Here is a 9,858-nt window from a genome sequence, read left to right on the forward strand (position 1 = left end):
CATGCGCTCTAGAAGTCTAGCGCCTTTTCCCGTTTTCTTTCTTTCATCGCTAACAGGATTTAAGGGAGTACACGTGAACGCAGCACGCGTAGGAGCTGACAGGAAGTGAAAGCTCTGTTGTTGGACAGACGCTTTCTCCCAGCTGACGGTGAGTTTGGTCTTGTTTTTGTTTTGTTTCTTTTAAACAGGAGATTTCTACACGAAAAGTGGTGCTTAAGTTGTTAAAGTTTGTGGGTTTTTTTTTTTGTTTTTCTTTTTCACGCCAAAATTAGAATCAGCAGATGAGGAAAATTAGTTGCTATTAAATTAGTGACCGCAACTGCTGTGTGGCTAGCACAGTTAAGTTAAAAACATTCGGGTAAAGAGCACATTTTAATAATGTACACTGTTTTTAACGTGTTACTACTTTTTCCACACACATTAAGAATGTAATATATGACACATGAGTGAAAAGTGAACTGTAGCAGTCTCTGCCGCTACTTTACACCTCGGTGTAGATGGTTTTAAAGTAATGCTTTTGGATGTACACTTCCATACGTGGAGGAGACCACGTTTGGCTTGATGTCGATTCTCCGCGGGCAGCTGGACATCGGTCACCTGTTTGAATCTGGGCGCCAAATTGGCCCCAGTCAGACTCCGTGTATGGATCAGGTTTTGTAGGGGACAGATGAACAGCGTGTCCTCACAACAAACTCGGTCTCTCTCGCTGTGTATGTGTGTGTGTGTGTTGGACTGGGTGGGTGCTGGCAGAGGGCCTCCTATTGTCGCTGCGGTCCTGGCTGTAACAGGAGGAGAGAGCACACGAACACTACAATATAACCGATCCGGTAATAAGAGCTGAGCCCTTTTTTGGCTGTTCTTGTTTTTCAGTGAATGATCAGCTCTTTCTCACATTGGTTAGATTTGAACGTGTTTATATGATAAGTAGTAATTATACACCCAGATTACTTTATCAGGTAATCTGAGGCACTCTAACACAATATTCAACACTTCTTTTTTTTTTTTTTTTTTTAAATGTCAATAAATTATTTAGCACTAAGACTGTAGTTAGGACTGTTTTACTAACCTGTGTCATCTCCAGTGACACTGCGGCAGTGTGGCAAACCCTTCTCAGTGATCTGAAAATACATTCTGAGCTAGATCCTCAGGTAAAGGTTTTGGCTGGTTGCCTTTAGACCCACCAAAAAAGGAACTGTCCCTAACCAGAGTGTTTTCATAGGTATTCTTATGAAATGCTAGCAGGGGAGACTGTTAGTATCAGTGCTGAGCTATCAGGCGAGGTAATAATGCCTTTTTAATATGATAGCCTAACTTGAGGATTAATATGGGCGCTAAGAGAAGAACTGTGGGACTGTATGAGGGGGTCAGGAGTGTGGTAGGAGTGGCAGATGGCTTCAAAGTGGAGGTGGGATTATGTCCAGGATCTGCTCTGAGCCCCTTCTTGTTTGCAGTGGTGATGGTCAGGCTGACAGATCTCTGTGAATTGTGATGTTTACAGGCAACATTGTGATCTGTAGTGGGAGCAGGTAAGACATCCTCGGTGGAGGTGTTCTCTGGAAAGAAGAAGAACGCAAGACATTACATGCGTATGAATGAGAGCTAGACAGGTGTAACAGTGAAGGTGGATGAGTTTACATTAGGGCTGCCACAAACGATTATTTTCATAGTCGACTAGTCACCAATTATTTTTGCGATTAGTCAACTAATCAGATCATGCATCCATTGAACGTAAAACGTACAGCTTATTGCACCAGCATGCATCTGCTCTTGTATAACTATCATTAGCTTACAGCTTTAAGTGTTTAAGGTAGCCTATGTGCTAACTAAAAATAAAGACAAGATGATAGTTTATTAAATTTAAATGAAATTTACAGATTGTTTCGGTGGAGCTTAATAAACGCAGCCATCTGCTCCTTGCTATCTAAAATGTAACAGGACACCGGAGTATATTCTTGAGCATCTCAGGCTTCTGATAATCAGTTGTCTGCTTGATGTTTATTCAGCTGTGTAAAAACTATAACTTTAATCTCAGCCAAACCGATTTACTCATGAACAAATAAAATACTGAAAAAAGCCAAACAATAACATTTTTAAGTTATCTAGGTGACTTACATATCATGTTTAACCTGAGTAGCGAAAGATGGGCTTGAAAACGATTTGCCGGGAGTCCGGTGTTCTCACGGGCTCTAGTGAGCCTTGCCCCCGGCTAGGTATCGAGCTAGTGGGTAACAGACGTCTCCGAAAACATCAGAACGCTTTTGAAAATATGTGGTGTCTTGATAAACCGAGGAGATATTTGAGGTTTACACAGTTACATTCTCGGCTGAAAATATGTTAAACGTTTATTTTGTGACCCAGAAAGAATAATAAGAGTAATATTAAAACTAACTAGCTGCCGCCATTGTTGGAAACTGAGCATGCCGCGCTATGAATTCTGGGACACAGTTTCTTGTTCTTCGGGGTTTAACGGCAGCTGGCATCCTTGTACATGCAGTGCTGCCATCTTCTGTTTCAGTCCGTTATTACACTCTTAAATCCTACTACTTATTCCTGCGTCTTTTGGGATCCTTTTTTTTTTTTTTTTTAAACCTTTATTTAAACATCAGTACAATACAAAATGGAATTAAACAGTACCACAATAATGGTGTTGTACTTACAAAAGAATTGTATGTATAGATAAACAAACAGTATTCAAAAACAACAATATAAATATGCTAGGGGAAAAGTAACTGATCAAGCCAAAGAATAAAGTGATTGAAAGATTTGGATTTTTTCACAAACACCAATAGTTTTTATAGCTTTTGGGTTAGTGGAGTTCTTAATTGAGTTAAAATACTGTACAAGTTCAAAGGAGAATACATAAAAAGAGGGATGTCTTCCTAAACATTTGGACTTATGAATTTGAAATTTAGCCATTAAAATTAACAAGTTAATCATATATCTGTTATCAAAGTTGAATTGTTTTTGGTTTTTGTGCAGACCAAACAAAACATATTTCCAAAACAGTACAAATCCTTTAAATATATTTTCTGAAATAAAAACACAAAAACTTTGCCAAAAATCTTGTACAAGGTTACAAAACCAAAAAAGATGTATAGTAGATTCCTTGGAAGTTTTACAAAAGCTACAGCTTGTATCAATGTCTAATTTGAATTTGCTTTGAAGATAATCTTTAGAAGGATAAATTCTGTGTATTAACTTATAAGAAATATCTTTAATTTTGTTGGTAATTAAAAAATGATTAGGGAGTCTCCAAACTTCGTTCCACATAATACCATCTGACAGCCGGTTCCAGGAAAAAATGACATATGGTAGCGTGGTTATGGTACTCTGAAATAAAGCTCTGATTGATTTATTGTTGTTTTTAGATTGCTTAGAAAAGCAAATCTTGCCAACAAAAGTTTGTATGGGAGATGCCAACGGCCTGTGGAATGAAGTGATATTAGGTTGATTCTTAAACAACATACAAACCCCTGATGGTATTGATTCAAATACTTTTGTATAATCATCACGATTTATAGCTAAATTGAAAAGTAAACAAAATTCTTCATAGGAGAAAAGCGTACCATTTGAATCAAATAATTGGTCGACTAAAACAATGTTATTCCTAAACCAACTATCTAAGAAGAGAGATTTTCTTTTAAATAAAACATCCTTGTTATTCCAGATATAATAACTGTGTGGACTAAAGTTATGCTGTAAATAAGAGTCCATGCTAAAAAAGCTTGACGATGAAAAGAAGAGATTTTTAAAGGGATTTTATCAATATCAAAATTACAAGTAAGAAAAAATTCCGTGCCACCTAACTTAGAAAACATGAACACAGGTATAGTATTCCAAATGGAAGTAGGATTAGTAATTAGATTCTTTAACCAATTTATTTTGAATGTGTTATTTAAAGTGTTAAAATCTAACACATTAAGTCCTCCATTAACATAGGAGTTCATAAGAACTGTTTTTTTAATGTAGTGTGTCCTATTTTTCCAGATAAAGTTGAGAAGTAACTTATCAACCTCTTTTATGAGTTTTTTATCAAGGTGCAATGGCAATGCAGCGTATGTAAGACGAGAGATGCCTTCTGCTTTCGTTATTAATACTCTGCCTTTTAACGACAAATCTCTTAAGAGCCACTGATTAAATCTGTTTTTGAGTTTCTCTAGAATAGGATAGAAATTTTGAGTGATTCTACTTTCCTGATTTTTGGTTATTATAATACCTAAATAACGAATTTCTTGTTTTATTGGAATGTTACACAAAGCTGTTTTCGAACATTCTTTTATCGCCATAAGTTCACATTTAGGAATATTCAAGTACAATCCAGAAGCTTTGGAAAATATGGAGATTGTTTCAATAGCAATAGAGATTTGATCTTCATCTTTTAGGAATAATGTAGTGTCATCCGCTAACTGTGTTATGAGTAAATCTTTGCCAATTAACGATATACCTTTTACATTGCTTGATTTCATATGGTTAGACAATAGTTGGGCAATTAACAAAAACAGGTATGGAGAAATGGGACAGCCTTGTCTTATCCCTCTTTGTATGTTAAATCTGGGTGAAGTACCGTTTGTTAATTTAATACTGCTGTTAGCGTCTTTTGGGATCTGTCGCTACCCAATCCGTACCGGAAACCCGATCGGTACCCCGCATGCGCGAAAGGTGTCTACTTCCGGTCGTAGCGTTTTACGATAGTTATGGGTCAGAGTATCGGTTAAGATGTTAAGAATAATAAGTATATCTTAAAATGTTTGCAATAATGAAGCATTTCAGTACAATTTAGACAAAAACGAAAAATAAAAAGATGGTTACGGATCGGGACTCCCCGATCCTTACTGCGCATGTGCAAAGTCGGACCGTACAAATCGGGTCTACCCGATCCATACCGCGCATGTGCAGATGTTTTCTTCTTCTTCTGTTCGTTTAATGGCAGTTTACTCCCCAGTGTATGAGGATACTGCCACCTGCTGACCGAGCGAATGAACCCTATTGTAAACTGAATTGGCAACATTACAAACGCGTGTTAAATTTGATTTAGTGATAGTCGAGTGTGTTTATGCTTGTCTGTGTGGAGAGGATTGACTGGAATAGTGATGATGATGTCCGCTATCACTGTCAATTGTCAGTAAACACTTAATCTGGCTGATGAATCTTCACGTGACACATTGCTAAATCAATATTATTAAGTCTGTAATAAGGCGCCATTCTTATTATTTTACGGCGCCGTTGTTCAATCTGGGAACGCTCTCTGTTGAGGAGAAAAGCATGAATTTGTTTGTATACGGATTATCCATTGCTTAAATGTCCCGGGCAGTCGAAAAGGAGGCAGAGCTGTTGAGAAATGCTAGGAGCTAACTGTATCAATCAAATATTGAATGTCGCAATGTTGGCAAAGAGAGGAAGTGACGTAAGATTTGCGCATGCGGGGTACCGATCGGGTTTCCGGTACGGATCGGGTAGTGACAGGATCTTACAAAGCTTCAAACGACACCTCGACTATTAAATTAGTCGTCGACATAATCGTGACTAGTCGACTAATCGTGGCAGCCCTAGTTTACATACCTGGAGTCAACCATCTAAAGTAACGGACAGTGTACAAAAGAGGTGGAGATGAGTGTTTGGTTGATTTTATGATATCATAGCAATGAGAATGAAAGGAAAAGTTTATGAGATGGTAGTGAGACCTGCTGTGATGGTTTGGAGACAGTGGCAGTGATTAAAAAGACAGCATTTCGAGGTGGCAGAGCTGAATATCCTCAGATTTTTATTAGGAGGCACAGGATTAGAGATGAGCATATTTGTCACACTTGCATTTTTCAGATCATCAAACACATTTTAATATTAGACAAATATAACAAAGGTAAATGCAAAATACAGTTTTTAAATAATGATTTCATTGATTAAGAGAGGAAAAGTTATCCAAACCTGCCTGGTCCTGTGTGAAAACCTAATTGCCCCTCTTGTTAAATCACGGATTAACTGATTAACCACATAGTTTGGAAAGCTATATTCAGTTTCACTAAACGCACTCAGGCCTGATTACTGGCAGACTTGTTGAATCAAGAAATCCCTTAAATTGAACATGAATGACGAAGTGAAGCAGACAAAAAGATCTCAAAAAGCAACACATGCCAAGATCTAAAGAAACACCTGGGATACAAAGTCACTGACATATATCAGTCTAGAGTCAAAGGTTACAAAGCCATTTCTAGGGCTTTGGGACTCCAGCAAACCACAACGAGAGCCATTATCCACAAACCTGGAACAGCGGTGAAGCTTCCCAGGAGTGACTGGCCTACCAAAATTACTCCAAGACCACATCAACAACTCATCCAAGAGGTCACAAAAGAACCCAGAACAACATTAACAACATCTGTTTGTGACCTCAAGCTGAAGTGCACTTGGGTTCTGCAGCAGGACAATGATCCAAAACACACCAGCAATTTCACCTCTGAATGGCTAAAGAAAGGCAAAAATAAGGACTTTGAAGTGGCCTAGTCAAAGTCCTGAGATGAATCCGATTTTCAAACAGTTCATTCTCAAAAACCCTCCAATGTTGCTGAATTACAATAATTCTACAAAGAAAAGTGGGCAGAAATTCCTCCACACCTGACACACCAGTTCTTGCTGGTAAAGGAGGCCCAACCAGTTATTCGGTTTTTCACACCAGCCCTGTAGGTTAATAACTCGATCCTCACAATGGCTTTCAGTTTAAGTCTAAATTAAGCCCATATTCACTAACACTTCATTTATTTCTCTAAACATGTGCAACAACTGTTTTTATATCCTGCCAGATTTCCTCTCCCCAAACCCTCACCCCTCCACCTGAGCGCCAGTCTCCATCATGGACAACCTAGAGGAGGACCTGACTTGCTCCGTGTGCTACTCTCTGTTCTCCGACCCACGAGTCCTGCCCTGTTCACACACTTTCTGCAAGACCTGCCTGGACAACCTCCTCCAGGTGTCGACTAACTACTCCATCTGGCGTCCGCTCCGCCTGCCGCTAAAATGCCCCCACTGTCGCAGTGTGGTGGAACTGCCCCCCGCGGGTGTAGATGCTCTGCCCACCAACGTGTCTCTGCGGGCTATTGTCGAGAAAGTAGGAAAGAGTGACTGAGATGAAGTGTAACATGCAGTCAGAGCTTTTCTCTCTCAGTTTGTCTTCATTGATCTCACATCTGTTCTGCCTGTGTGCCGTCCTCAGTATCAGATGGACAGTGAGCCGCGACCACCTTCCTGTCCGGAGCACCACAGGCAGCCTCTGAACATGTACTGTATCCAGGACCGGCAGCTAATCTGCGGGCTGTGCCTGACGGTGGGGCAGCACCACGGCCATCCCATAGACGACCTGCAGGCAGCTTTTATCCGAGAAAAACGGACGCCGTCACAGCTTCTGAAAAGGCTCTCCGAGGAGAGATGGGCACAGGTGGAGATGACTCTCAATTTTGCAACACTCAAAAATTCCCCAGTTATTAAAGTTTAGTTTACATGTAAATTAATCTTCTCTCGTCTGCCAGGTGTGTGAGCTGGGGGAACAGCTGGAGCAGGAGAAGGCCTGCTGTGAGGGTGTAGTGAGGCAGGACCGACAGGAAGTCAACCAGTTTTTTCAAACGCTGGAGGTGGTGCTGGCCAGGAAGAGGCAAGCCTGCCTGGACGCTCTAGATAAAGCTGGAGCTGAGGTGTCGCGGGCGTATGACCCTCTCATCCACCAAGTAAAGGAGCTACAGGTGTGTACATACACCAGAACTATAAAACCAGTTGTGTGCTCATCAGACAGAATTATTTAATCTAAAATAAATCTGGAAAGCAGAAGCAGAAAAGGTTTGTTATTTTTAGTCAGTTTTTATTCATATTATTTTCTGTTTTTGCTCCTGTGGCATGCACCTGAGCCAATAACAGTCCTGTTTCCTGCAGGAAGAACAGCTGGATCTGGTGTCCTTGGGTTCGTCAGTAGAGGATGAAGACTCACCCCTGGTCTTCTTGGAGAAGGTGCATTTGTTCAGAGAGCGGGTGGAGGAGTTCATTAAAACCCCTCTGCCCTCTGTGATGACCCTGTCCGTCACTCCGCGGGCAGCAGAGTACCTCCAGCAGCACTGGCCTGTCGTGACCATCGGGAGCTTGGAGGAGGCACCTGTTCCTAAGGTGCGCTGTTGTGCCAGATGTGGCGGTGTTGGGAGTGAAGCTGGAGGGGGTCGCTCCAGCAGAGGGGTTCAGGATGTGTGGGGTGAGCTACAACCTACTACGTCGGTGGTGCTGCTGGGGCTGCTGCTGCTGTTGGTGGTGCTGTGGGTGAACCCGGTCGGAGGGGCGTCACTCGGCTTCTCCCTCATGTCTCGGCTCAGCCACTTGGTCCACAGCCTGAGCAGCGAACTCATCACCTGCGTGTGGGACACAGTGGGGAGGGCATATACCGCGGCGGGGGTGGCTGTAGATAGATGGAGCTCACAGCTCTCTGCGGTGGGTGTTAGGGTGTTTGAGCACCTGGCTGCCTTATTTAAAACTCTGACGTCTCGATAAGAACGGCCAAGCAGGTTCAGAAAACCTTTAAATGTGTTTAGATTTTTTTTTTAAGTCTCACTTCCCTGTTAGTGTAGAGACGGAAAGAATCCACCCTAAAACAGTTTGTAAACAGCTGCTACTCGCGATTTTACGTTCCTGTTTTGTTTAACAAAACGAAAGCCACAATGGTGAATGAGATTTTGCTGACGTCTGCACAGCGAGGGTTTGGGACAGTGACCTTTTTCACGAACAGGAAAACTTGAGGTCATTCTAAACAATAACAAAAAGTCAACCAATAGATGCAAAACATTAATAAAAGATTCATTAGAAATGCCTTAACAAGTATACCTTTAGTCACACTCAAAAGGTTACATGTATGTATGTTTTCTCTAATGTGATTGCTTGTTCTGCACAAACATTTCAAAGCTTCCTGTAACCTTCTGTAGGTGCACTTTGTGTAGCTTTATATCCTTTTTCCTCTATTATTGTGTTATTGATTTTGCTCTTCTTTGGACGCATGTTACTCTAATGTTCAGAACATCAAACACTAATCCATCTTGAACAGTTCGGTCATTCTCTGTCCAGTCTTGCTATGGAACATTTCAGTAGCTTTCTTGCCGTTTCTATACTTGGGACACGAGCGCAGCCGGCTACACGTAGAAGCCCTCACACGGAGCGATTTACGGTGACTGGAGCAGTATGTAAAATTTAGAGCCTGGTGAGTGGAAGCAGACACACGTTGGACCTGAGTTAAAGCCACCACAGATCATGTTGCAGTGATGCCGAGCGCCTCCCTGACTGTGCCTTTAGCCATTATGCCTTCAGCTCGCCTCGCTTAATAGCTTTACAGTAATTCCACCAGGACCAATACATCGTTCCCAGGACAGAGCTTACCTTAAAAAACAAAAGAGCCCCTAAAATGCTGCCCTGATTTACAGTCAACTTTTAAAACTTGTTACTTTATTTTACTCAGTTCAGCTCTTTACTGAGTATCCAGCAGATATCTGTGCAGTGATGTAGACTCTGCACAGGCATGATACAAACCAGGATTTTATATGCTGCTGAAATCAGACTGAACTAATGTAGTCACACCTGTTGTAGTGTTTGTACTTTTATAAACTTCAGCTCATGTATTGAAAATAAACTTATAAATAAATTTAAATACTTGTGTCGTGTTCAGTTTTTCCAAAGGTGAGATGAAACATTTTGTGCTGCAATGAGAATGATTATTAAGTGAGCTCCCTTTACCGAGCCAGTAGCGTCAAATATATCTGCAGTTTAAGTTGCAAAGGGAAAAGCTTGCTCAGGTATTCAAACTCCCTACACTGTTGGCTGAACCAGCAAAACTCCAGTATCACTGTA

The 9,858-nt window shown here is 41.1% G+C and overlaps 1 protein-coding gene across 2 annotated transcripts; it reads left to right on the top strand.

The window, feature by feature from the left end:
- trim59 (tripartite motif containing 59) lies at nucleotides 1-9,658 on the top strand. 2 transcript variants are annotated; one of them, XM_006795325.3, is made up of 5 exons: nucleotides 1-148; nucleotides 6,792-7,096; nucleotides 7,202-7,423; nucleotides 7,515-7,724; nucleotides 7,912-9,658. In XM_006795325.3, exons 2-5 carry the CDS (start codon nucleotides 6,842-6,844, stop codon nucleotides 8,512-8,514), a joined length of 1,290 nt encoding a protein of 429 aa, XP_006795388.1. In that variant the 5' UTR covers nucleotides 1-148; nucleotides 6,792-6,841; the 3' UTR covers nucleotides 8,515-9,658. The 2 variants fall into 2 exon arrangements, with proteins under 2 accessions (XP_006795388.1, XP_006795389.1); XM_006795326.3 differs by lacking the exon at nucleotides 1-148 and adding an exon at nucleotides 6,567-6,671.
- The last annotated feature ends 200 nt before the right edge of the window (nucleotides 9,659-9,858 follow it).

Source organism: Neolamprologus brichardi, chromosome 14 (assembly GCF_056152115.1).
Source record: "Neolamprologus brichardi isolate AB-2024 chromosome 14, ASM5615211v1, whole genome shotgun sequence".
Lineage (NCBI taxonomy): Eukaryota > Metazoa > Chordata > Actinopteri > Cichliformes > Cichlidae > Neolamprologus > Neolamprologus brichardi.

What these genes read in the sequence shown, in the direction of transcription:
- trim59 (XM_006795325.3), top strand. Translation starts at nt 6,842, where the DNA reads ATGGACAACCTAGAGGAGGACCTGACTTGCTCCGTGTGCTACTCTCTG. An exon ending in TGCGGGCTATTGTCGAGAAA is followed by an intron (nt 7,097 to 7,201) that starts GTAGGAAAGAGT and finishes TGCCGTCCTCAG; the next exon opens with TATCAGATGGACAGTGAGCC. An exon ending in ACCAAGTAAAGGAGCTACAG is followed by an intron (nt 7,725 to 7,911) that starts GTGTGTACATAC and finishes TGTTTCCTGCAG; the next exon opens with GAAGAACAGCTGGATCTGGT.